This window comes from Phanerochaete carnosa (assembly GCF_000300595.1).
Source record: "Phanerochaete carnosa HHB-10118-sp unplaced genomic scaffold PHACAscaffold_2, whole genome shotgun sequence".
Lineage (NCBI taxonomy): Eukaryota > Fungi > Basidiomycota > Agaricomycetes > Polyporales > Phanerochaetaceae > Phanerochaete > Phanerochaete carnosa.
Genome location: NW_006767629.1, coordinates 2470408 through 2495737, shown reverse-complemented (window position 1 = coordinate 2495737; position 25330 = coordinate 2470408). Strand labels below are relative to the sequence as shown.

The 25330-nt window shown below is 53.2% G+C and overlaps 7 protein-coding genes across 7 annotated transcripts; 3 read left to right on the top strand and 4 right to left on the bottom strand.

The window, feature by feature from the left end:
* Positions 1-77: 77 nt before the first annotated feature.
* Positions 78-1803, bottom strand: PHACADRAFT_250062 (uncharacterized protein). The gene is made up of 6 exons (XM_007392006.1): positions 1512-1803; positions 1406-1461; positions 1326-1348; positions 1027-1272; positions 675-973; positions 78-623 (listed from the first exon to the last, which is right to left on the bottom strand). The coding sequence occupies exons 1-6, from the start codon at positions 1780-1782 to the stop codon at positions 295-297; spliced, it is 1224 nt and encodes a 407-aa protein (XP_007392068.1). The 5' UTR covers positions 1783-1803; the 3' UTR covers positions 78-294.
* Positions 1804-2005: 202 nt separating this feature from the next.
* Positions 2006-4127, top strand: PHACADRAFT_250061 (uncharacterized protein). The gene is made up of 11 exons (XM_007392005.1): positions 2006-2235; positions 2297-2346; positions 2397-2419; positions 2476-2566; positions 2619-2745; positions 2797-2892; positions 2943-3068; positions 3115-3376; positions 3425-3523; positions 3576-3892; positions 3946-4127. The coding sequence occupies exons 1-11, from the start codon at positions 2056-2058 to the stop codon at positions 4039-4041; spliced, it is 1467 nt and encodes a 488-aa protein (XP_007392067.1). The 5' UTR covers positions 2006-2055; the 3' UTR covers positions 4042-4127.
* A 129-nt stretch (positions 4128-4256) lies between these two features.
* Positions 4257-16636, top strand: PHACADRAFT_205724 (uncharacterized protein). The gene is made up of 18 exons (XM_007392004.1): positions 4257-4516; positions 4574-5289; positions 5343-5483; positions 5538-5665; positions 5719-6269; positions 6321-7531; positions 7584-8683; positions 8737-10759; positions 10812-13760; positions 13809-14282; positions 14336-14443; positions 14503-14703; positions 14758-14960; positions 15021-15258; positions 15311-15397; positions 15449-15787; positions 15853-15981; positions 16079-16636. The coding sequence occupies exons 1-18, from the start codon at positions 4453-4455 to the stop codon at positions 16208-16210; spliced, it is 10794 nt and encodes a 3597-aa protein (XP_007392066.1). The 5' UTR covers positions 4257-4452; the 3' UTR covers positions 16211-16636.
* A 22-nt stretch (positions 16637-16658) lies between these two features.
* Positions 16659-16999, bottom strand: PHACADRAFT_250057 (uncharacterized protein). The gene has a single exon (XM_007392003.1). It carries the CDS (start codon positions 16887-16889, stop codon positions 16671-16673), a length of 219 nt encoding a protein of 72 aa, XP_007392065.1. The 5' UTR covers positions 16890-16999; the 3' UTR covers positions 16659-16670.
* Positions 17000-17583: 584 nt separating this feature from the next.
* Positions 17584-21492, top strand: PHACADRAFT_191873 (uncharacterized protein; the record flags this gene model as incomplete). The annotated part of the gene is made up of 12 exons (XM_007392002.1): positions 17584-17730; positions 17785-17993; positions 18042-18159; positions 18213-18245; positions 18294-18792; positions 18862-18908; positions 18957-19070; positions 19130-20314; positions 20372-20745; positions 20801-20914; positions 20972-21011; positions 21061-21492. The coding sequence occupies 12 exons, from the start codon at positions 17584-17586 to the stop codon at positions 21490-21492; spliced, it is 3312 nt and encodes a 1103-aa protein (XP_007392064.1).
* Positions 21493-21648: 156 nt separating this feature from the next.
* Positions 21649-22984, bottom strand: PHACADRAFT_25617 (uncharacterized protein; the record flags this gene model as incomplete). The annotated part of the gene is made up of 5 exons (XM_007391253.1): positions 21649-21945; positions 22000-22070; positions 22126-22336; positions 22389-22493; positions 22547-22984. 5 exons carry the CDS (start codon positions 22982-22984, stop codon positions 21649-21651), a joined length of 1122 nt encoding a protein of 373 aa, XP_007391315.1.
* Positions 22985-23258: 274 nt separating this feature from the next.
* On the bottom strand, positions 23259-25125 carry PHACADRAFT_250052 (uncharacterized protein). Its single transcript, XM_007392001.1, has 11 exons — positions 25056-25125; positions 24863-24999; positions 24720-24810; positions 24565-24665; positions 24435-24510; positions 24287-24379; positions 24178-24234; positions 24063-24124; positions 23767-24012; positions 23414-23717; positions 23259-23353 (listed from the first exon to the last, which is right to left on the bottom strand). Exons 2-10 carry the CDS (start codon positions 24988-24990, stop codon positions 23483-23485), a joined length of 1089 nt encoding a protein of 362 aa, XP_007392063.1. The 5' UTR covers positions 24991-24999; positions 25056-25125; the 3' UTR covers positions 23259-23353; positions 23414-23482.
* Between the last annotated feature and the right edge of the window lie 205 nt (positions 25126-25330).

The window sequence follows — 25330 nt, the reverse complement described above, 5'->3', positions numbered from 1 at the left end:
AAATGGTCATACTGTAAATCGAGTTGTCAATTGCAACTCGAGTTAGGGCAGGTAATCATTCGTATCCGTCTCGATTCTGCAAATTAAATCACTGAATTGATGAAATAAAACGACAAATTGCAAGATATCCGGAGCGACAGTGAATCTTGAGATGACGTAATGTTGGTACAAAGCAGAGATAAAACCGCTGATGACTATGCGCGAATGTCCGCATCATCCACAAAACAGCTATCACCACATGGACGCAGTACGGACGCAGTACTAATTGGAACTATAGGAACCATACAAGGACGACTACTTGGCCTTAGCAAAACCGACAGTATCGTCACCGAAATCATAGACGGTGTAGAACTTGCGAAGGAAAACGTCGCCGATGATCCAGAGGTTCATACCGTTAGGCATATCGAGAGGAGTGAAGGAGGACATGCAAGTCCCTTGGACCTCAAGGATGTAATCGGTACCCTGGAGAACGTACGGTTTACTGTCGAAGTAGAGAGTGAGAGCGGGAAGGTCGGGGACGGTGCTGCATTCAACAGTATACTGGCCGTTCCAGCCCCTCTTGGCGCCAATCTGCGCGTTGATCATCTCGGCCATGTCGGTCGGAAGAGCAATGAGCGAAGTCCCTGCAGAGATGTCAGCCGAAGACACTACCGCCAAATCTGAATACCACTCACCGGTATCAATGGCAGCGCCAGTGTCCTCGAGCTCGAGCTCGTCATCACCGAGCCGCACCTTCTCGAGCTCGACTTCCCAGTAGGCTTTGCGGCGAACAGGAACGCGATGGAGCTTTCCTTCAAACGCACTCTCGTCAATACCACCGAAAGTCGCCTCTCCAGCATCTTCCTCAGTAGACCCAAGGCGGAATGCGAAAACAGGCTTTTCGATGAGACCCTTCTCAAACATATTATAGTGCGGGGGCGTAATGTGGTTGACGGCAATGGTATCGTACGCAAGACCAAGGATACCATCGAACCTGAAGATAGTCAGTCGTCATGCAACGCGTAGCGCCCGGTAAGCTCCACTCACTTGCCAAAGGCGAAGGCAAGACCGGGCTCCTTCGTAGCCTCGGCGAAGTCCTGCTGTCCGATGGTTATATCGCCCATGGTAAGGACATCCCGGGAGACAAAGCCCTCCATAGATCCACTGCCATACTGGATAGAGAATTCGGAGCCGTTCGGCTTGTACGTAGACGAGGAACCAGAATCGTACTTCTTGTGGAGGAAGCAAGCGATGGAGGTACATTGAGTACTGGGTACCCAGAGGTTGCTCGATCTGCAAGTGTCAAATGAGCTCAAGTCGTGTGCGCTAGTTAAAATGACGCAGACCCAGTGTCAAGGATGACGTTGAACTGTAAGATACATGCAGTCAGCTAACCCCGCGTTCTGCAGAGCACTAAAGGACATACGCTCTGGGGCGGCGTTCCAATCTCGATCGTAGTGAAATACTGCGCATTCATAAAGTCTGTCATGCGCAGTTAGTGACAATGGGCGTCGGAGAGCACGAGGCCATACTCTGCAGTGGGAGTGTATGTCCACTAGTGAACTCCTCCTGAGTCCGAAACAGACCGTCGTCTGGTGTCGGACGTGAGAGGCGGACATTGCGTCCGGCACCACCGGCACCGAGCATCGGCACCTGGCCACCATACTTCTCAGCGAGGTGCGCGGACTCGAAAGCGAAGTCCTGGGAAACAGGCGGAAGCTTATGAAGCTTGAACTTGTGCACACCAGCCGCTGCAGCAGCAAAGGGTAGGATGACGAGCGGCGCAAGTCTGGAGAGGAACATGGTGGTCAGAAGGGAGGGGAGACGACGCGTTGGCAGTTCGGATGGGGGGGCAGCCCTTTATGACGGCTGGCGCTTCGGCCGGACTGCGGAGAACCTTGCGGCGACATGCCAACATCGTTAGTGTGGGGTACCGGTGTTCCAATCACCGAATGCGGCGGTTCCGTTGCGCCTGAGACGCGCTTCGAACTTCGCTTGTGCTCTGTCGCCTCGACGCTCCGTTTCTGGTGTCCTCAGGCCGGCACTCTCGCACCACAGGGTGTACTGGTGGTACGGATGGCTACTGCAAAGCGTGTGCGCGAAATAGCTATGAACGCGGACAGCTGGAGCACCGTCGAGCGCCTCATCCTCTCTCAGGCGATTTACGAGTTTGGTACCGACAACATGCCCCAGGTGGCTACCCTGCTGGAAAGTCACGCCATGATATCTAGACCACACAACTTCTTCACCGTTGAAGTCAGTGGTCCTAATCCGTGGCTCGTCAGAGTGTGCCCATTGAAGCAGTGTCACTGTCTAGACGTGTTCTACCGTGTACGAGAAACTCATGGAGGAGTCGAACATCCCTCGGTGAGTAGGACATTACAAGAGCTGTTGACTATCGCCCTGACTTACTTCAGACCGGACACGGCTTATGCGCGCGGTATGAGGCCACCTAGAGTCTCTGTCTCCGTTTGCGCTGAACATGCGCGTTGGTAGCTCCTGAGCTGAAGCAGCTGGCAACCATATATTATCAAAAACGCACGGGTGAGCTGAAGAACGCGATTGAAGAGGACGAAAACAAGTTCAAGTACGTTGGCCTGCCATGGTTCTACGTGCCGACAATTTAAAGTGCTCCACAGGCGGATCGTAAAGGAGATAGACGAAATTCGCGCGGGCCAGTGGGACGACCGTATACGACAGAGCTTGGGAATAGCTCCCGACTCTGTAAACGCCCTGGAATCCCCTCGTGAAGAGAAGACTGCTGAAGTGAGTAGTGTGGGCTTTGGACGCTTCTCTGGTTTACTGAGACGTTACTAGGAGAATATCTGCACGGATGATGTATCACCTACAACTGCTGCAGTAGATGCTCCAGAAGCTCATACCCCCTCTACCAGTAGATCGAGGCTACCAAGCGTAAGTTGGTGAACCTATCATGCTCAAAATATGGCACTGACGTTAATCAGCCCCAACGGGAGAGCCGGAGTGTCACAGCGGAGCCTGAGCAGCCTGGACAGCCTGAGCAACATGGGCAGCAGGAAGAGCCTGAGGAAGCTCCTCCAGAAGTCAGTATGGAACGACCGGCGTCAGAAGCAGGTATCCTAGTCTGCGTCTATGTACGAAAGCTAACTCGCGTAGGAGGTGCCAGATATGGAGGCGGAAGCTGACGCCGTTGTTGAGAAGGCTGAAGATATGGATGTTCAACCCACGGACGAGGAGATACAGCCTCAAGAGCCGGAAGAGCCAGAAGCCGTCGAAGCCGTCGAGACACCAGAGGCATTCGGAGAAGAGCGTTCGCCTGTGCGAGAAGAATCTCCCGTAGCAGCGCACGTTGACTTTCAGGTGCAAGAGGATGTGGACACAGCGGAATCCCCAGAGGCGGAGATCTCGCTTCGAGAAGGTTGCTTTATTTCAACGCACATAGACCAAGCCATCTGATTGGAAGCAGCGGTAGGCAAACGGAAAGCTTCTGAGGTACCCTCTGAGGCTGCGCGCGACCGCAAGCGTCAACGCGAAGACTCTGAGGCTGTCGAGGAAGAGGAGCCAGGTCAGTACTAGTCGTTCTAGTGGCGGTAAGCTCCCGTCTGACGATATCCTAGGGCCCTCCACCATCAAAGGTCGTCGCAAGAACCAAGGCGCGGCTGACAAAAAATTCCAAAACGTTATTAACATGCTTCACAGCAGCATCTCTCAGCACCGGTACGGTAACATATTTCACAATCCCATCAAGAAACAGGACGCTGCAGATTACCATGATATCGTTAAACGACCTACAGACCTGAAAACGATCAAGGCCCGCGTGAAAGACGGCACAATCTCTAACGCACTCGAGTTCCAACGGGATATATATTTGATGTTCGCCAACGCGATGATCTACAATCGTCCTGGCTCGGAAATCCATGCAATGGCTGAGGAGGTGAGTTCTCGGATGTAGTCTGATAAGTTATCCTCTGATGCCACATCCTATAGATGATGCTCGAGAGCGAGGCTCAAATTCAACAATTCCGCCGCACGCAAGTACAGATTGAGCAGCTCCGCAACACAGATGCATACCCTCGTATGTAGGCCAATTACTAGGCTTCGCATTTGTTATCGTTAGCGGGAGTAGAAATAACTCACCTGTAAGAATGGTCACAGAAAATATGACTTGCTTTCTCCCCGCATATTTGTGTGCGCTATTTGTGCAAAGTGGCCCCGTGCTCGTCTGGGTTACCATTGGCTAGAGCACCATGTTCACCACGTGAATTTCACGTGATAAGCAGCCACCAATAAACAGAGCAATGCATGTAATGCGCGCCCCGTACCTTTCCACGCGCAGACCTCCACCGCCTGTCTTCCTGTCTCCTTCCTTCTTGCGGAAATACCACATAATTTACGGAGCCTTAGGTGTGCGCGCCGTAGCATTGCTATCCCGCTACGTCGGCGGCGATTTAAGCGTAGGACAACACAAAAGAAATCTCAAGTGACACATACAACATGTCCTCGCCAACTAGTTCAGACCTAGAGATACTGGCTTCCAAAATCGCCCATCCTGGAATTGGTGTGTAGATTCTCTCCTCATTTACCTACTATCTTCGCGGACTCAGCGGTAATTTAGACCTCAAAACTAAGCATGCACTCGCGTGTGAGCTTAGAGACATGGTTGACGCGGTTAGGGATTCGGGGACCACGGGAGCTGTCTCTGGGGTCATAACCGTAGTCGTGGATCGCCTGAAAAATTCTGAGCCCTCGAATCAAAAGGACAGCTTGGAGTACGGCTTCCGCCGTGTCCTCATCGAGATCCTACATCGTCTTCCCCTACCGGATGCATTGCGCCCCCAAGCTCAGGTGTTATGCGCAGGGCTGCTCCATGTGATAGCTACAGACTACGAAGACAATGCGATCACGTGCTGCAAGACCCTTGTGGACGTCGTCCGCAACTTCAAGCCATTGAATGAAGAACTCACAGCACAGTTCTTCAACATCCTGCACACTGTCTTTCGCAACGTCCCGCTGGTCGTTCAAGAGGCTCTGTCTGAGGAGTCTCCCGCTTATGACGAAAAGAATCCGCCTTTGTACCCGAGTACGCGTAGCTTCAAGGTGTTTGCGGAGCTCGCAACTGCCGTGGTCATCTTGACCCAGAGTCACCGTCCAATAGTCCTACCCGTCATCCAGCAGGGCCTGAACCTCTATCTCGAAGCTATCATGATCCAGTCTCCGGCGCAGCGCAAAGCACGTGAAGAGCATGAAGCCATGGAGGGCTACTGGTCAGGTGTTGCTCCAACAGTGAAAAACCTGCCCGCGTACACCGATCTCATTGTCGCGCAAGTGAAGGTCAGCGAGAATCGTAAATATACCTTGCAATCCCAGACTGACCCATGCTGAAGATGGTGTCATTCCTTATGTTCTTTTTGCGGAGCACCAGTTCGCCGGACCAACCGCCCATGGAGAACGAGTTGGAACAGATTATCCTCGCGACGCTACGGCTCCTGCAGGATTGTCCAACAACGGCCATAGCCCCACGGAAGGTGTGCATGTCAACCGTTATCAGCTTTCCTTGCTTATGCATGGGTTATTCATAGGACCTCATGATTGTTTTCCGCTACCTCATAAGCCAACCTCAAAGGCGTGTGCTGCTCCCCGAAATCGACAAGATTCTCGAGGAACATGTGCTCATGGGCACTACTCTCGCGAGCCAGGAGCTTGTCCGGTACGTCGCCGCAAGTCCTTGTCAGAGACGTAGTTAATAGTTACATTTCCCAGTGCAAATGCTCTTGGTTGCATTGCCGACCTGCTGCACCATCTTCGCGCAGATCTTACTGTGGAGCAACTAACAAGAGCCTGTACCGGGTTCGCTCGGCACATGCATAACCCTTATCTCAGCAACTCTATCCACATGGTGGCTGCTAGGATGATATACAACATGATTGATGTTGTTGTGCAGAAGGACACTCCACAAGGGGCCGCCAAGCTGCTGAGCTTGCTACTCGAAGGATGCGTTCACAAGTTTGAGTCCATGTCGCTAGTACTCAAAGAAGCGTTTTCCAAGCTGGAACGACTGAGGAGATCCGAGGGTCGGGAGAAGGGGCCAGAAAGCAAGGAGGCTAAGGATGGCAAGGATACCAAGGATACCAAGGCTGATGAGAACGGTGACGACAAGGCCGAGGAGAAGGTGGGGGGCAAACTCGCGAGCAAGGCCGAGGACAAGACAGAAGTTGACGGCAAAGAGATCGTCGACATCACGTCCGTGGAGAGAGTCCGACCGATCGCGAGCGCGACATATGCTGTCGAGAAGCCTGAGGAGCTTGTTATTGGTGAGTGATGCGCTGGAACGGAGTAGCACGTCCTCTTAACATTCTTCAAAGAATATCGCTCGTTATACCGGCACATGCAGCATGCCGTTCGAGCGACTCTCGGCGGCCTCAAGAAGTGCAACGCGCCCGTCCCCGACGGCGCGCTGATAGCTAGCTTGTTTGAATCTTGCATCAATTGTATGCCACTCTTCGACAACGAGCACCGGGATGCTGTAGAAGCTATGGAACAGCTCGGTGGCACATTCCTCGAGGTCGACTTACATGTATTTCAAGAGGTCTGGACAACCAAGATCGAGTTCATCAACGCCGCGGTGGAGAAGCGGCCATATCTCATGCAGGTCGCGAATCAATACTTCCAGCGCGACACCCACTCGCCGACGCTCGTCGCCATCGTTCTCAGGTTTTGTATGTCCCGACTTGAGATGCTTGGGGAGATGGAAGACCAGCAAGCTGCAATTGCGATCAAGTGGTTCAAGACCGTCTTCATCGCAGTGACCATGCATCCGAAGCTGAATGAGCCCATCCTCGCTGCGCACGTTGGCGACCTCATCATGGACTGCTTCCCACTCGCGGCCAAGACGTCGAAGCCCACACACTACTTCCATCTTCTGCGTGCCCTTTTCCGTGCGATTGGTGGTGGTGGTGGCAGGTTCGAGCTTCTGTACCAGGAAGTTCTGCCCCTGCTACCGGAGATGCTTGAGTGTCTACAGCGTCAGCTCCAGAACTCTGATGGGTTCACCCGCGACATGATCGTCGAGCTCTGTTTAACGGTTCCCCTCCGGCTAACTCATCTATTGCCGCATCTACAATATCTCATGCAACCTCTTGCCCTCGCCCTGCGCGGAAATCCCGAGCTTGCTTCCCAAGGCCTGCGAACGCTGGAACTGTGTATTGACAACCTCACTCCGGAGTTCCTTGACCCCACGCTGAATCTTGTATTGCGAGACCTCATGGAAGCTCTGCATTCTCACCTTCGACCTCTTCCCGCAAATCATCATCATGCGCATACTACTATTCGTCTCTTGGGCAAACTCGGAGGGCGCAACCGCCGTCTGCTTGAGAAAGATCCTATCATCCGGTACTATCCCCAGCCGGAATCAGCCGTTGTGCGTTTCTCGTTGACCGGGATGCCCGGAACAGTTGAGATTATGCCGGCACTGCAGCTGGCATATTGGTCATTGCGCGGCGGTAAAACCACTTCATACTATCGCTCATATGCATTCACGTACGTCGATGCCATTGTCAAATTGCTCCTGAACGAGGTATGTGCTTTCTATTTTTCGTGATTGGCGCATCCACATGTACTGTCTTTAGGGTGTGAAGGGTCGAGAGCGTGAAGAGGCCTTTGCGAAGTGCCTGGAGGCCTTTTTTGAGGCCCTTCATCTCAACGAGACCAGCGAGGCCGCTGAGACTCGCCTTCGTGAGATCGCGCGACATATCCTTAGTGCCGAGATTCGCCGGGCGATCCCAAAAGATATCACGTCTCGTAGGCTTCCTGGGCCTCTATACGCCTGCCTTCTGGATGCAATAGCCTACGGTTTGGTGAGGGACGAGCCCAAACAAGCGAAGAAGGCCCAGGTTCTCGTCGAATCCTTCATCAAGGACCTCATCAGCTTGGCCGACAGCTATGAAAATGCAGTTCTGGACGTGCGGCCGGCCCTGAACCACTGCGCTAGCAAGTTTACAGCGCTCTGTCTTGAAGATACGTGGTGCGCGAAGAGCGCGGGCTGCCGTGGCATCAAGTTCATGGCTGAGCTACCTGGGCTCGGCGTTCGCTGGGTCACGGAGCGTATAGTCGAAATCGTTCGGACGCTTCTTCACGTTCTCAAAGACATGCCTTACGAGCTGCCCGAGTCGGTGAAACAGGTGACCGAGATATTGGAATTGTCGGTACGGGTTTGCTACGCCGAGACGAAGGACAGCGAGCCTCCGGCAACTTCAACCAACGTGGTCAAGGCTCTTACGGGGATTTTCTTCGCGGAAGTGTCCGGCCAGAACGCTATCGTGCGCGGCACAGCTCATCGTTGCATCGACCTACTTTCCGAGCTCACGCAGAGCCCGATATCTGAACTGCTGTTGGAACATCGAGGTCGCATGCTCACCGCTTTCTACACAAAGCCACTCCGCGCTCTTCCTTTTCCTGCTCAAGTCGGAATGGTAGAGGGAATCCGTTATTGTTTATCGCTGGATCCACCTCTTGCGGAGCTGACCGACGAGCTACTTCGACTACTCCATGAAGCTCTGGCACTGGCTGACGCTGAGGATATGCACCTGCAGCCACCACGGCAGGGAGAAGTGGTAGCACGTCAGAGCGTTATTCAGATGACCAAGCTACGCGTCGCGTGTATCAAGCTCTTGACCGCGTCCATGCCGTTGACCGATTTCTTTGCCAAGCAGCAAACTACTCGTCAGAAGTCTGTGATCATCATATCTAGCTGCCACACTTTCTGACATGACATTCCTTCAGAGTGACGTCTGTATACTTCAAGTCGCTGTATTCGCCTATCACCGAGATTAAGGACGCGGCGCATGAAGGCCTTCGGATGGTGCTCATGCACCAGGCTCGACTCCCGAAGGAGTTATTACAGACTGGACTGCGGCCTATCCTCATGAATCTTGCAGATGCGAAGCGGCTCACGCCTCCCGGCTTGGAAGCTCTGGCACGTCTACTCGAGCTATTGACTCACTACTTCAAGGTCGAGATCGGGTCCAAGCTTCTTGACCACTATCGTGCAATCGCCGATCCGCAGATGCTCCAACAGCTATCTCGTTTGCCCCTGACCGAGAACGAGGGTATCCAAAAACTCATTCGTCTTGCGAACATTTTTCACCTACTTCCTTCGACCGCCAATCAGTTTTTGGAGAATCTGGTCAACAGCATTGTCCAGACGGAGGCACAGATGCATTTCTCTGGTCAGAGCCCTTTCTCGGAACCCCTTGCGAAGTACCTTGATCGATATCCCATCGAGGCCGTCGACTTCTTCATGCGTCATCTGCAATTCCCACGACATGTGCGCACCTTGCGAAGCATCCTACAGGCTCGCCTGGCACCTAGTGTGTTACGAGAACTACTTTCGCGCATGCCGATCATCGTCTCTGTCTGCCTCGAGCAGGAGACATCGAAGCAGGAAGCGCTGAGCATGATGATGTCCGGCCTTCTGCTCGTCTTGGACATTGTGGAGTTGATCCCCGACTTCCTCTGCAAAAATGACTATGTCCTCCAGGTACTTCTATCTATCTGGCGTCAGGAGCCCTCCTCCTTGGACAGCTCGGCTGTTATCGCGTTGGCTGAGTCGCAGCAAAAGTCTACGCAGCTGCTGAATATCTTCAAGGCCGCGGTCATGCAAACACCCCGTATCGATCTCATCTTCGAGATTCCTGCCATATTCACGCGCAATCTCCCCATGGACCCCATTCATATCTCGGAGCTCCTCTACAATCGTGTCGCCGCTAACCCCAGTCTCACCTTTCGACGTAATGTGCTCATGCGATTTATTCTCTGGTTCGAAGATCCTGCGTACTCATGGACGCACAAGACCTGGGTATTCCGCTTCATCATCACTCCGACCATCGTTGCCAATGCTCTCTCGCCGCCCAAAGAAGGTCTCTTGGATTCGGACATCGTGCAATGGTTTCACACTCACATATGGGTTCCAATGTCCTTGAAAGATGACGTCAAGTTCTCCGGCGCCGACGACATCTTCAAAATAGAGCTCCTGCACTTCACAACCATGATGATTCAACACTACTCAGATCTTCTCTTTGATGCGCAGAAGGACATCATCAAGTGCGCATGGAAGCACATTACCAGCGAGGATGCTATCGTCAAGCATACGGCCTACCTTCTTGCGGCACAGTTCTTTGACGCCTGGGACGTTCCACAAAAGTTCTTCCAGATCGTTTGGACCGGACTCCTGAGCCGGCCTCAAGTCGAAGGCAAGGCTCTTGTTCGACAGGCTCTCGACATCCTCGCACCCGTTCTTCAGCGGATGCCGCAGACGGAACCCGGTTACCCTCAGTGGGCAAAAACAGCCCGTAGGTTACTTGCCGAAGAGTCAGGTGGATGGTCACAAGTTGGCTTGATTTATCAGTTTATGGCTCGACAGACCAATCTCTTCTACCCCGTTCGTGCTCTCTTCGTCCCACATGTGGTGAACAACATGCACAAGCTCGGCCTCAGTCAGACGTCCAGTGTAGAATCTCGACTTCTGTCCATCGAGGTTCTCAACGTCATTTTCGAATGGGAGCAAAGGGCCAATAGCGAGATGCAAGTTGATGACGAGAAATCCGAACAGACCTGGACGACTCCATTACCCTTCCGGGAGTCCATGATCAGCTACTTGGTCCGACTCGCAACGACATTGACGGACAAACAGTCGCTTTCTTTAGTTGCCCCGAAAGCGATGAACCTCCTCCGCTTACTTGTGGGGTCTGGTGGTTGGTCGGATGTCACCGTGAAACTAGGCTACTTCTCTCGCATCCTGGAGCAGGTATGTCCTTTTTTGGTTGTAGCCTGGTCAAAACTCACGTTGCGACTACCAGCGCGATATCCCGGAATCTGTTCTCATTACAGTGATCAATACCTCCAAGGTTTTGCAGATTGTCGCCAGCGGGAAATCGGATCAATGGTTCAGCGAAAATGCTACCATACTGGCAAAGCTCGTCAGGACTGGTATCATGCATGACGAGGTCAGCATGCAAGATGCCCTTTATCCTATTGTTGAGCGTCTCTTGCGTCTCTTCCCTCTGCTCAAGGACGACGACGAGACACTGACGGAGCTATCGGAGTGGTACAGTTGGATTCATATGATGGTTGGCGAAAATCTCCGGAATGCTGTGACTAATCCGCGAGGTGCTCTGCTCCTGCTCAAAGCCGCCGTAGCATCGACCCCAGACAGGATCCAACCATACGCGGGACCCTTGACGAAGCTGCTCGCCATCAAGACCAAGGACCACGTCACACCGTCAACAGCACCGACACACACACAGGAGGGCACGGTCCGCTCGATTATCCTCATGATCGAGATAACGAAAGTAGGAATCACGTTCCTCGGCGACAATCGGCGCACTCTGTTGACATGCCTCGGGAACCTCGTCACGAAGTCAAAGAACATGGCATTGTGCCGCTACATCCTCGATACCGGACGTGAATGGGCACTGAACCCACGAGAGACGGTTCCATCCATGAAGGAGAAGGCGGCGTTGTTGCAGGCGATGGCAAGCTTTGAGAACCGCGAGAGAGGCGACGCCCTTATGCAAAGCTATCTGGATCTACTCCTCGAAGTTTACACCGAACCGAGTTTACGTCGGAGCGACTTGACAACCAGACTCGAGCAACAATTTCTCCTTGGCTGTCGCGCCACAGACTCTGTCACGCGCGAGAAGTTCGTCGACTTGCTGGACGCAAGTATTCCCCGTTCCCTCTACGCACGTCTGGTATACATCTTCGGGGTTCAGAACTGGGAAGCCGTTGCAGACCGTAATTGGATCTACCTTGCTCTACATCTTCTCCTGGGCTCTGTTGAAAGCGATTCGCCTATCATCCCGGACCGTAAGGCGACGCTGGACGCTGGACCTTTACCCTCTTCATTCCCGATCAGCCGCTCTGCATCTGTCGTTCGCCCATTGCAAAGGCTTATGTTTCTAGATCCTTGGCGAGCTCATGAAACTTGGGTCTCACTGTTCCCTTCGGCTTGGGCTTGTCTGTCAAGACGAGAGCAAGTTGACCTCACGCACCATATCATCAGTTTGCTAAGCAAGGAGTATCATATTGCTCAAGCTGAGCTGCGGCCGAACGTCGTTCTTACGCTCCTTGTCGGGATCTACCACTGCTCGCCTCCGATTATGCTTCCGCCCCATCTTGTCAAGTACCTTGCAAAGACATTTGCTGCCTGGCACGTCTCGATGCACATCCTTGAGGCATCCTTGGACCATGTACGCGAAGACGAGGTTGTCGTCCGCGACACTGTGTATGACGCCTTGACCGAGGTCTACGCAGAATTGGCTGAAGACGATCTGTTCTACGGTCTATGGCGAAGACGCAGCTTATACCCCGACACCAACGTGGCTCTGGCCTTCGAGCAGAGTGGATTGTGGGAGCAAGCATCGACTATGTACGAAGCAGCGCAAGGGAAGTCACGTTCGGGTGTCGTCCCTTTCTCAGAACCTGAGTACTGTCTCTGGGAAGATCACTGGATTCTAGCGGCGGAAAAACTCCAACAGTGGGACACGTTACAGGAACTTGCTCGAAGCGAAAACAATGCGGAGCTGCAACTCGAGTGCGCTTGGCGGATCAAGGACTGGTACGAACAGAAGGAGTCAATCGAGGAGTTGATCAAGGAACTTCCTGAGGTTGCCACCCCCCGTCGGCTTGTTTTCGAAGCGTTTATCTCGTTATTGAAAAATCCGGCCGCTGTAGACAAGAACGTCGAATTCACGTCGAAGCTAGAGAATGCGATGCAGCTATCGCTTCGCAAATGGGTCAGCTTGCCGTTCCACCTGGCTCCTGCGCATATCCCGCTGCTCCAGCACTTCCAGCAGTTCGTTGAGCTGCAGGAAGCTGTCCAAATCTTCGGCTCTCTCTCAGCTACAAATGCGGGCAATCTCGAGAAGAGGTCGTCGGACCTCAAGCTTGTTCTACAAGCTTGGCGGGAACGTCTGCCAAACATTTGCGACGATATCAGCATCTGGAGTGACCTCGTGGCTTGGAGGCAGAATGTATTCAACGCAATTAACAAGACGTATATCCCTCTCATCAATGCGACCAACCAAGCTAGCGCCGCCGCCGGAACGACTAGCACCTACGGATACCGAGGATATCACGAGACTGCCTGGATTATCAACCGCTTTGCCCATGTCGCGCGCAAGCACGGTCTCCTTGATGTCTGCGTCAACTCGCTCAACAAGATTTATACTCTACCCAACATCGAGATTTCGGAAGCTTTTCTCAAGTTGCGCGAGCAAGCACGATGCCACTACCAGAAGACCGGCGAGCTAACTCAGGGACTTGAGGTCATCAACAACACCAATCTCATGTACTTTTCGACGCCTCAGAAAGCCGAGTTCTACATGCTCAAGGGTATGTTCTACGAGAAGCTCGAGCGCTACCAGGAGGCGGACAGTGGGTATAACCAGGCGGTTCAACTCGATTTCCACCAGGGGAAGGTGTGGGCAGCTTGGGGCAAATACTGGGATCGCATCTTCACAGCTCGCAACGACATGCATGCTGCCGGAAACGCCGTCAACAGTTACCTGCAGGCAGCGGGTCTCTTCAAGAACCGCAAGGCTCGGCCCCTACTCATGCGCGTACTGTGGCTGCTCAGCCTAGATGATCAGGCTCTGAACATTTCAAAGGCATTCGACCAATACACAGGTGACGCGTCATGGTGGTACTGGATTACCCTCATTCCACAATTGTGTTTGTCGCTGTCACACCGTGAGGTCAAACAAGCACGGTATATTCTGCTGAACATTGCTAAGCTCTATCCCCAAGTAAGTAATTTCATGTTATAATGTTTGCAGTTTTAACATGGCATGTAGGCTTTGTTCTTCCATTCACGCACCACAAAAGAGGAGATGACGCAGGCAAAGAGACAAGCTGCTCTCTATGCTGCGTATCAAGCGAACGGTACCCAGGCGCAAGCTCAAACACCGACGCCCCGGCCACTCAACGGCGAGCAGCAGCCAAATGCACATGATCGTGCAGCGGAGGTCGTTCGAGAGACCATGCAGCCGCAAAACTCTGCAGACGAATCCGCTCAGCAGGCTCTTCTTCGGGGTACGCCCGGACCGAACGGTTTACAAGACGGCAGTGATCAAACGAAGGCCGCCGCCATGCCTGTGCGCCTAGGGGCTGAGTGTATCGAGGAAGTCTCTCAGATCTCAAAGAGCGCCTTCCCGCTCTTGGTCATGAGCCTTGAGACTATTGTCGACCAGATCGGCCAGAGGTTCAGATCTACTCAGGAAGAGGAGATCTATCGTTTGGTGAGCATGCTCTTGCAGGACGGTCTGACAGTCAGTGTATTCCATTGCTCGTCATAGACCGACGCTCACCATTGCCGTTCTAGCAATATGCTGCTCGTGTTGGCAATCCCGACGACCCTCTGCATCTTAACAAGGACACGACCGGGCACCTTAACCGTCTTGCGCATAACTTTGGTAACATGTCTGCTAAGGTCCGTTGTGCGTCATGAGCTGTGATGATCTGAGCTAACGTAGCAGTTTTGTGGAGCAGGAAGAGTATGAAGGCGACTTCCTCAAGAGCCAGCTGACATTGCCAGAATATTGTCAGAGGCTCCAGCGCTGGCGCGACCGGTACGAAAGGTATCTGGATAGCCGGCCACGGATACAGACCCTCGACATGGCCAGCCACTATCTCATCGAGTATCCAAACAGCAAGTACGATGAAATCGAGATTCCGGGACAGTACACTGAGGTAAACTGATCCTACTTCGCTCCTTGGGCTATAGCTCACTGATAATGAAAATAGGAGCGCGATAACAATCAAGCATTCGTCAAACTTCAGAAATTTAGTCCCAAGTACGAGAACTGTCGTACACAGAGCTACTGTTTCCGTCGTTTCACTATGATCGGGAGCGACAATTCGAAGACGTCGTTCGCTGTACAGATTCCGTCGGCCCGGCATTGTCGCCGTGAAGAGCGCGTCTTCCAGGTGTTGCGTATGTTCAACAGGTGTGCTCATTTTTCCTCTGTCTCCTCCATCCCGAGATAACGTACCAACCCGCATGACAGCGTACTGAGTCGCAAGAAGGAGACTCACAAACGGCGCTTGCACTTCCACGTTCCAATAGCGATACCGTGCCACCCAAGCATGCGCTTGCTCCAGAGTGACTCGTCATATGTCACAATGGGCGATATCTACGAGCAGTCCTGCAACGAGACAGGTCTCGGTCGCGAGGATGCGCTCTTCCTCATACCGGACAAGGTACGCACCACGGTAATGCAGTACAAGCAGTCGAATGGCGGACAGGTACTTACTTCCTGTTGTACTCCTACGAGAAGATTTCTGATCAGAGCTGCAGCCTCCAAACCACCAGCGCGTGACGCTGCGTAAGGAGCTTCTCGATGAGATCCGAGCGAAGCTTGTCCCCGAAGACATTATCTCTCGGGTTTGTATCCCTCACCTTTGTCCCTCTATTTCTCCTGAACTTTTTACACAGTATTTCCGGCGCACGATCAACGGACCGACAGAGCTATGGCGCTTCCGCAAGGAGTTTTCAACGCAGATCGCGGCTTCGTGTTTCATAACATATGTGCTCGCATTGTCGAGTCGTACCCCTTCACGCTTCCACATCTCACGCAACTCAGGGCAGGTCGCGCTCAGTGAAGTGCTGCCTGGTATCCCCACAAATGCCGTCGGCCCGCCCCTCATCGGATCGCCCGAAGCCGTGCCCTTCCGACTCACGCCTAACATGCAACACTTCATCGGACCCATCGGTACGGAGGGTCTCCTCGTCGCCAGTATCATGGCCATGGGACGCTGTCTCAGCGAACCTGAGGTGCGTTCTCTCTGCCTCCTCTTTGGCCTGCGTGGCTTGGCTTGCTGATGACACCTGTGGAATAGTACGAGCTGGAAGAGCAGCTCTGCCTGTTCGCGAGGGACGAGGTCATCACGTGGCTACATCAATCTAAGCGGCCGACAAGTAACGACGTGACCTTCCGCGGGCATGTGCTGGCGTTGAGCAAAGACTTCGTCCGCCGCGTCGAGACGCTGGCATGCAAGCGCGAGCGCGAAGAGGCGAGTCTTTCGGGCACACTTTGAAAGTGGCGAGGCTGACTCTACGTGACAGGCACAGAACTTGCAGAACCTGCAGGGCGGGAACACCGTGCCCATCTACAAGACGGTCACGAGCCTCGTGTTGAACGCGTCGAACCCGCTCAACCTCGCATCCATGAGCGACATGTTCATGGCATGGTTCTAGGCGTGCTGTCCCCCCAGTCGGTCATCGGTTCTGCGTGCTTCGCTAGTTATTCGTCCGGAATCCTCGTCAAATGTGCTAACTAACATACGTATACTGCTTTCTCATTGCTATCTGCTATTTCTGCACGCGCAGTTGAATGATCTCACCTTGTACTGTATTGTGCATAGTTCCAATATACACACACGTTGTTCATGCTGTTCCAGCGTGGTAATAAAGCATTAGATTCCGCTTTTCCATGGTAAAGATACAGATTTAAGTGTGTTCCGCTCTTCGCGGCCGCTTAGACAATTTTCTTGGCAAGCCACTCAGTCCATTCCGTCTTCCCCCAGGAGCTTGAGATCTCGCTCGCGATGAGCCCGTCGAACAGCACGGTGGGCGAGACGTGAATGCCATTCTGCCTGCTGAACTTGACTGCAGGGTGATGTCAGGTCTCGTCCCAGTTTCTTTGCCTAGTCGGCGATCACGACTCACCAGTGTACTTCAAGTCGTCCGTGACGGCGACGCCGCCGTTCGGCGATGACTTGAGCGTCAGGACATCTGCGAAGGACGCCTTGTTGTTCTCCCCGATGACCGACGCGGCAAGCGCGGCGAGTTTCTCGCGGATCTGGATGGGTGTCAAAGTCGAGGTGGGGATGTCGTAGTACTCTTCCTGACGCTCGAAGAGCTGTGATTGCGACATGTCAGGGACAGGTTGAGAAGAGACAAACGCCGGGGAGCACTGACTGCGAGAGAGAAAGGCCAGAACTTCTCCGGCGCGACGCGCGCGACCTGGCGTGATGCGTTAGCACCAGACGGGAATTTTTGCACTTCTGACTTACTGCAAGGCCGGCCTCGTGCACAAAGGTAGATGCGCTATGCCAGGGCTGAACCTGGTTGCGGAAGATGACCTTGACCTTACCCTCGTACTGTCCGCCGGGTGCGAAGAGAGGAACTAGCACACTGTCGATGGCGCGCACAAGTTTTGCGCTGAACGGGCAGACGTAGTCGACTGTAGAGAGGTTTGAGCAGCGTATATCTAGGCAGATAGCGAGACGACGTACGGAAGACCTCGATGGTCTGAGGGGCATTGGGCGAGCCCGCAATGATGAGGGGACGGAGGCTGGGCTGGAGGGCCATGGCTGGGTTAACGTTCCGGAGAAGGTCAGACAAGACGATATATAGTGCCCAGTGAAGCTATATAGGCATCCGATGTTGGTGCTCATCCTCCTCGAGCTGCGTCCACCCCCTGACGCAAGGCGCTTTATGACAACTCACGCGCTAATTGCGTCGCGTAACTTGTCTCAAGCGTCGTGAGCACATCGCGTTTCTTTCATGTCATCTACCGCAATGTTCACGACTTATACCAAGATATTGGCTTGGTTTGGCCGCCAAACATGGATCCTCATCGTAGGCCCGGCTCAAGGGCCTCTGTACCGCCAAGCAGCTCGAGCCCTTTCCCAAGGCCGTCGTCCAGCGCGTCCACTCGGCCGCCATCCAGTGCATCCTGGTCGGCCGTACGACCTTCGTCCAGTGCTGGTCCAGTGAGACAATCAGCATCTGCGCGGACTGAATCACGTTCTACACATCGTCCCCAGTCTCGCGTATCCGTGCGGTCGAACACGAGGCAATCATCTCGACTGAACCCTCTATACCAGGCTTTGGTTACTAAACTTACCGGGTTAACCGCAGAGGGCGACGAGGACGCCTTCCGGGCGGCTCTGAACTATGTTACCAAGAGCCTTGATCAGACAGTCAGGCCCACAGGCAGCATGGATGCTGCCGTTGTAGACAAACACGTACAAGGGTGAGGGTGCAAAAGCGCAAATATAACCAGCGTACTTACGAAAGTCAGATATATCCAGAAAGCACGGATTAAATCTGACGATGGTTACGCAGATGCCCTTCAGAACGCGTACAAGCGATTCAAGACCCTTGCCTCTCGCGAGTCAGACCTTGACGCGGACATTCTTGTTAGTGCACCACAATATTTACAAGCTTCATTAGCTCAGGGTTTCAAATATAGGCATCCCGTCTTCCCATCCATCTACATTTCCTGGTAAGACAGGCCGATAAAGTTGAGACTGTTGCTAATTTCGCACCGTAGCTGACTCTGTCCCGGCCACCAGACTCCAGTACCTTGCGGTATGCAGAGTACTACATGGATCTCGTCCAGAACCCCGAGAAGACAAAGTCTGGCTTGACCTGGGCAGATATCCTGGCCGAAGAACCGTTTGAGGGCCAGCATTGGGAAGGGGCATATGGCCTACCACCGGGAGCTGTCTACACGGAACGCGAGTCCACACATACCGACAGCGACACTTCTCCGTCGTTGTCCTCATTAGAGGACGAAGACGAACTAGAAGACTCGGGAGACATGTCATCGCGATGGGACACTGGCTCAGACTCAGAGCTCCACCTATCAACGCCTCCACCACAAGACACGACGCTGGAAAACGCCACAGAACAGTTTTCAAGAAGTATCGCTCTGTATAGCCATAGAGACGAAGTTGAGAGCCTTCATTCATTGCAGTATTGGCGGTCGGATTGGAGAGATGGCACTCGCGACGACAGGCCGTTTGACATCGGCGACCCATCTACACTCAGTCAGTGAAATTTCTTGATTTTTTCTTTCTTTGTTGTTCTGTGCCCTGACCGCCTGCCGGCTGTATTAGACTCTGCTTTTAACCGGGCAATTAGCGACGGCGTTCCTGTGCCGAAGGTCGGTCTATCTAAACCATGTTGACAAAGCTATTGAGCGCATATACAGCGTAGATACATCAACGAACACGACGCCGTTCGTGAGGTCCTCATGGGGCTTCAAGGAAGACAAAATCTTCTGATAACATGGTCTAACAGTGAAGAACACCCGTGGCAGTTCGTGGTGCGTAACACCAGGAATGCACTTAGAAGCATCTGGCCAATCAACTGACGTATTATCAGTCAGCCCCCAGCTCTCCTAGTTTGCGACATTTAACACCTGCTGCTCAAGACTCCATCCTGTCGTCATTTTCAAGGACGGCTACGACTGTAGAACATCTCCGATCTTTTGTTGCTGCCATGTTCAAACAAGCGTCGAAAATTGATTTAGTGGCACCTTCAAGATATTCATTCACACATGGTCAGCGAAGCACACGGTGCTTCGAGGCATTTTCCGAGGCTGTGGATAAGCTCGTTCGCTCCTTTGATATCTGGTGCGCGACAAAGGAGGAAGAGATCTGCGTAGCACACGCAGGCTTCGGCCTGCCGCGGATCATCAGCCTGCTCGACGTTGAGAAATCTCTCACCGCCGCATTCTCGGAGAGGTTCGAGGTCCTGCTGCAGCTGCTTCGTGACATCATCCAGCGTGCAACACAATCCCCCGAGCCCGTGCTTGCAATATGGACATTCACAGACCTGCCAAAGCGCATGCCGCCCGCTGCACTGAGCACCCTGTTACTCGACTCTCTGCTACAGCACGTGCAGGATCACGCATCGATGGGAGACATCGTCACTGTGGACGCGCTCCTTGCTGTCTTCGCTGACACTGCCGAACCCCTGTGGGGCATGGTGCACCGCTGGCTCCGTGACGGCATACCTGTGCGCGATACCCCCACCTCTGCGCCCGGGCAACAAGACTTTGATCGACTCAATGAGGAGTTCTTCGTGGAGGACAACGAGTTGGCGCTGCTCGACCCCGATTTCTGGTCGGACGGGTTCATGCTGAGGGACGCCGACGAGGACGTAGGGCGCGCGTCCGCGGTACCGCTCTTCCTGCAGCAGGCCGCGCTGCACGTCCTCGCTGCGGGCAAGGCAGTCGGTCTGCTGCACTGTCTCGGGACGCCGATGGGCGAGCAGCCCGGGGAGCAGAAGTGGCTCGGTGGGTGGCGAAGCCTCGGGGCGCTTCTCGAGTCCGCGCGACAAGAGCGAGCGGTGGACGGTCGTGCTACGACAAGGATGTCGGCGGACGACTTTGCGAGGCTTGTGTACGAGGAGCTGACCGGCCGGTGTGCGCTCGCGAAGCAGGCGCTAACACAGGTGCTCGTGGAGGAGTGCGACTTGTGGGCCCATCTGAAAGCGATCGAAGAGTTGTACTTGATGAGAAGGGGTGACGTTTTGTCGGGTTTCCTCGACGTCCTATTCACTCGAGTAAGTGTCTTTTCACGATACACTTAAAGCTCTGACCGTGGTTATACTGCAATATAGATGGATTCCCCTAAACAGTGGAATGATTTCCACTTTTTGAACACTGCTTTTAGCGACGTCGTCTCCTCAAGCAGCTGGCTCGATCCCTCTCTCGTGCGCATCTCGCATCGAGGAAACCGCGAGCATACTACTACTCGTAGCGTGCGCGCCGTGGAGGGTCTTTTCGTCGAGTACGCCGTTCCCTTCCCTCTGACGTATCTCTGGAGCCCTCGTGTCCTGCAGGCATATTCCTCCGTGTTTGTCTTTGTGCTTCAGATTAGAAGAGCAAAGCATGCGCTAGAGAGGATTCTCGTGAGGCATAAGGGAGGCAACCGAGGAGATGGGGAAATGAAGATGTTCTACGCCATGAGAGGAAAGCTGTCGTGGTTTGTGAAGTGAGTCTCTGTGTGTCCTTAGTACTGCGAAGTCTATACTGACAGAGATCGACAGCGTACTTCTCAACTTTATTTGCACGAATGTGCTGCACATGCAAGTGCTGGCCCTGCATGACGCATTACGCAAGGCTGTCTCTCTCGACAAAATGATTGACCTGCATAATGAGCAGTAAGTTTATCTCGATTTCGGATCTAGCACCACAGTTCGCTCATTGAACTACCCGAGTCTGGCTAAGATCGAAGCACGGTGCTTCCTGCGAACCAAGGTACGTCGCGCCGATCTACATTTTAGCTACATGCTCATTAGGTTTGCAGACTGCGTCCCTTCACCGTGCGATCCTCTCTATCCTCGACATGGCTCTCCACTTCAGCGACTGCTTCCTCGCCTATGCGGGCTCGAGCAACACTCACGACGTCTCGCGCCCGTCCATCGCGCCCATGAAGGCGCACCGCTCGCGCCGGCTCAGACGGCAACGCAGAGACGTCATCGGCTTTTCGCTGCCCGTCGCAGACTCAGACTCAGACTCGTCCGATGAGGATAGAGACGACGAACCCGAGTTCTCTTACGCGTCGAACATCTCATTCGAGGAGGAAACGTTTGTCGTGCGGCTGGATAAGATGGCGTCGGAGCTTGATGCTTTGGTCAGATTTGTTAGAAGGGGTGTCGAAGGCCTTGCTGGCGGGGCAAACGAGGCTGCGGCGGTGTTCGATGTGTTCGCGTTCGCACTGGAAGATTGGGATCTTTGAGTTCTTTGCGTTGAGCTAGGGAGTCGTACTCATGATTCGCGAAGTAGAGGGTACAAATACAAAGGGTATTGGGTGATGTGCACAACCAACAGCAAACTTCGAACAATATTCCGTGCGAGGTGGCTAGTGTAGAACCTGGACTGACAAACTTGCACATCACTTGCGGCCAAACAATGTCTCTCCGTTGTAGTGACCACTCTCGTGCCTCTTTTCCTCCTCGTCACCCTCATTGAAGAGCACCACACTGGCGCCTTCATGATCTATTCTGCGGTGGATACCACCCAAAAGGATCTTGACCATAGTCTCGGGGTTGGCATCAAGGGGCCCTGCGATGTACTGCGTAGTGTCGACAATGTCGCGCAGGGCCGCGTGCTGTTGCTTGTCGCCATCAAGCTCTTCGAGATACTTCTTTGCGTCATGGCTGTTACCGATCTGAACGAACTGAACGCCAACCTGCGCAAAGCCTTTTAGACTGAGGCACACAGAAATCAATGCAAAAACACTTACCCGGTTATACTCCATCTCAAGTTTGTCCATCTCCCGGACCAGGTCAGAGATGACTTGCTTGGGCTCGTCAGCTGTGATCACATCTCGGTTTATGACGAATAGAGCACGATAAAAATGTACACTAACTGGGATATCCATCTGTGATGACAAGAATGTTGAGTTTCTTGAGTGTCTTCTTTCGTCTCATTTTGTCGAGGAAACTTGGCTTTCGCCAACTTGCATATTCCTTCATGTACTCTCTGATAACAGTGTCCAATCGTGCGCCGATGGGAGTACCAGGTCGTGTGTTTATGCCCTTGAAGACGTTCTGTACGGCTTCCCGGGTCTCAAAAAGCACCTCGGGTCAGACTGCAGCAGAGTACAAGCACACGAGTACTACTGATGATTACCTTCAGGTTTCGCCCTACCCTGGAGCTATTCAGGAAATGGATGTCAATCCCGTCGTCGTCATACTCTGCAGCCTTCACTGCAAGATTGACGAGGGCGATTCTGGCCTATGTAATGTAAATGAGGGAGAGCATCGCACGAAGAGCTACGGGAAACACACCTCTTGCCACCACGTGACCTTCTCAAAATTGCCGTCGGGCATGTGCCTTTCATAGGAATAGTGGGACATGGATGTCGAGTCGTCCAATATAATCACAGTGTTGAACTGCCTGAGCAGCTCCAGGGGGTCCTCGACATTCTGCACTGGCTGTCTCGTGAGATGTCTCGTGAGAACGGACGCGGGTGCCGAGGAACCCGCAGCGTATGCCGGTGGCGCACACGAAGGGACACGTAAATAGTCTTCCTTCGCATAATCCTCCGTATAGCTCTCTTTCGAGTGGTCCTGCTCCAAACTTGATACAGCGTCGTGACTGCTGCGTTGACCCGATACACTCGAACGCGCGTCGATGATGGGTGAGCTCTGTCGGTCACAATACTCTTGGGAGTCCCTGTTGTGCATGAAGTTGCCACATTCCACGCTATCAGCGGAATATTTCATGCCGTACGTTAGAAGGCTGCGGGTGTGAATGGCTGGTGCGTACGACGTTAGGGCATTCAGAGAACCTTGGTATATATATATGGGAGCAAGTGACAAACATCGCCACCTGCATTCTGGGAATTCTGTGGAGCGTCTATGCTGCCCATACCGCCCATGTAAGCGCTTCGTAACATGTCACAAGCCTCAGACCTTAGGACGGTTCAAGCACGCTATACGGACATACATTCTAATAGGTATCAGGGAGCAAGGGTCTGCGTTGAGCAAGCATCTCTAGAATTTCTGGACCTTGTGCCTCATGATCAAGACGATGACTATTAAAGAAGAGTGGCACTGTCAAGATAAGGAACGAAGGTTGGTGTACAGCCATCTCTGGCCAAGGTAAGACTCAGAAAGCTGGTCCACGAAGAGAGGCAGTCACTGATCACTCACTGTACATGCATCTAAGCTCCAAGCAGACGAATCCAGATAATCACCGATGTATAACGGCATAATGCAGTGTTATACCAGCATCGTGTATGGCGATGGGCGATCTGCTACCCTAGGAAACGCATTTGTGTTCGCAAGCACTACCGTCTGCTTCTCGTGCGAGATATAACCTCGCATAAAACCTTTGTAGATCATGTTCGCCACAAGACACTCGGCCTCCTCGACAGGCGAATCCAGCCCCGATAGCTTCAGCGCTGTATGGAAGTCGGAGATGGAAATCCGGGTCAACTTGCCGGATACCGCCCAGCTGTGCTATAAGGTTAGCGCCAGATATGACAGAGGTCCTGAGCACGCACACTTTCCGGAAGAGACTTCGGATACACAGCTCCCGCGCTTTCTCGACAGTGAGTAACAGATTGAGCTGAATGAGTCGATTCTCCATATGATCGAGTGAAGCATCGTAGGAGGCGATGTCACCTTTGCGAATCGCCACTATGAAAGGTGAGTACAGGTCGTCGAGGACAGGGAAGCGGTCGAGCAGTTCTCGCGATGGCAGGTGTCCTCGTAAAATCCGAAGCGGTAACAGGTACGTTAGGATGCGTCTGAGCTGTGCTTTCAGCCGTGGCACATGAGATAGAGTTCAGAAGCTCACTCTTGATTCCGCCGCGCCTCTGTGTGGCAGTTGTAAAATGCTAGCGTCAGCTCCTGTTCTGACTATAGTCCAATTCAATGAGTGGGAAAGCGGACTGGGGGAGGGGGTTCGATACCTTCGCAAAATCTTCACTCAAGAACCCAAGCATGCCAATGTAATATCTGTAGGTGACCTGGAGGGATGCATGAGCCGGCCGAAAATCGGATATCCGGCAAGATTGTTACTTGGTGAGCCCGCGGATAAGCAGACAATGGGGGGATATCTGGATTGGCATTAATGGCACGTAGAATATTCTTCGCCAGCGAGATGCGTTTGATCTGTTGACCTAACCCTGTGAAGAGACATGTAGAAAGGAAATGGAGTGGGGCGTACGCGGAAGTAGCTCTTCAGAATTTGCCCGACGACGTAGTATACGCCCCACTTGCGTGACTCAGCATATGGCGATGTTCTTTGTATCTCCAGCTAAGCATGTACTCTGACAGGAAGTACGTCGAAGACATACCGGTCTGTCACACAGTTGGAGAAAGCCTTGCTCATGATTCGCGCAGTCTCTTCCATATGCTCAGTGCCCCCTTGTCCATTTTGCAACGCTTGCAAATCTGCCTGATGAATGATATTGAGACTATAGCTCTTTTCGGCAGGACGATGTCTACTCACGTCACAGGCTAGGTCGCGGAGGTCGCGGAGGATGGAGAAGAGAGCAGGGAGGGACCATCCAGTGTCGGTAACAAGGTACCGGAAGAATAGTCTAGTCACTGTGAGAATAAAACAATTCCCGAACAGTATGACAAGTCGCTCACGAGACAAGGAGACACTCTTCCTTGAACGCCTCTATTGGCCTGTTCCTCGCTATATGATTCACCACCAGGACGTATTGGATAGCAATCTCGTCCCATGGTGAGTCCATGCCGCCCTTGTAGTATGACATTGATTGTTGCTGACCTGCCGCATTGGAATACTAGCTCTTGATTAGAATAGTGGGTTGCAACTCACAGTCGGGTTGCGGAATTCTTTGAGGACGGATTTGCCATGCTCCTCACGGGGGCTCAGGAGGTAGGCCAACTCGAGGCCCTTCCTCTCCGTAAGTGCAGTCGATAAGTGTGCAAGGTAGGTTGCGTAGTTGATCTGCATTATGCAGGAAGTTGAGTGCAGGACTCAGGCGACCTTCGGCGTTCACCGCTCCGCGGACGTGACAGGCCCGCCGTGAGGCACGTGACTCGTGACAATTTCATCAAGACGCATCACGTCGCGCTTCGGACATGGGACGG

Bases quoted from the DNA above. Each gene is read 5' to 3' on its own strand.
- PHACADRAFT_250062 (XM_007392006.1), bottom strand. From the start codon at position 1,782: ATGTTCCTCTCCAGACTTGCGCCGCTCGTCATCCTACCCTTTGCTGCT. The intron at 1,462-1,511 runs GTATGGCCTCGT...TGCGCATGACAG, and splicing joins ACATACACTCCCACTGCAGA to ACTTTATGAATGCGCAGTAT. The intron at 974-1,026 runs GTGAGTGGAGCT...GACTATCTTCAG, and splicing joins CTTGCCTTCGCCTTTGGCAA to GTTCGATGGTATCCTTGGTC.
- PHACADRAFT_250061 (XM_007392005.1), top strand. From the start codon at position 2,056: ATGGCTACTGCAAAGCGTGTGCGCGAAATAGCTATGAACGCGGACAGC. The intron at 2,347-2,396 runs GTGAGTAGGACA...GACTTACTTCAG, and splicing joins GAGGAGTCGAACATCCCTCG to ACCGGACACGGCTTATGCGC. The intron at 3,893-3,945 runs GTGAGTTCTCGG...CACATCCTATAG, and splicing joins TCCATGCAATGGCTGAGGAG to ATGATGCTCGAGAGCGAGGC.
- PHACADRAFT_205724 (XM_007392004.1), top strand. From the start codon at position 4,453: ATGTCCTCGCCAACTAGTTCAGACCTAGAGATACTGGCTTCCAAAATC. The intron at 13,761-13,808 runs GTAAGTAATTTC...CATGGCATGTAG, and splicing joins TTGCTAAGCTCTATCCCCAA to GCTTTGTTCTTCCATTCACG. The intron at 14,961-15,020 runs GTGTGCTCATTT...CCCGCATGACAG, and splicing joins GTGTTGCGTATGTTCAACAG to CGTACTGAGTCGCAAGAAGG.
- PHACADRAFT_250057 (XM_007392003.1), bottom strand. From the start codon at position 16,889: ATGTCGCAATCACAGCTCTTCGAGCGTCAGGAAGAGTACTACGACATC.
- PHACADRAFT_250052 (XM_007392001.1), bottom strand. From the start codon at position 24,990: ATGTCATACTACAAGGGCGGCATGGACTCACCATGGGACGAGATTGCT. The intron at 24,125-24,177 runs GTATCGAACCCC...ATTGGACTATAG, and splicing joins TGAGTGAAGATTTTGCGAAG to TCAGAACAGGAGCTGACGCT. The intron at 23,718-23,766 runs GTGCGTGCTCAG...CTTATAGCACAG, and splicing joins CGAAGTCTCTTCCGGAAAGT to CTGGGCGGTATCCGGCAAGT.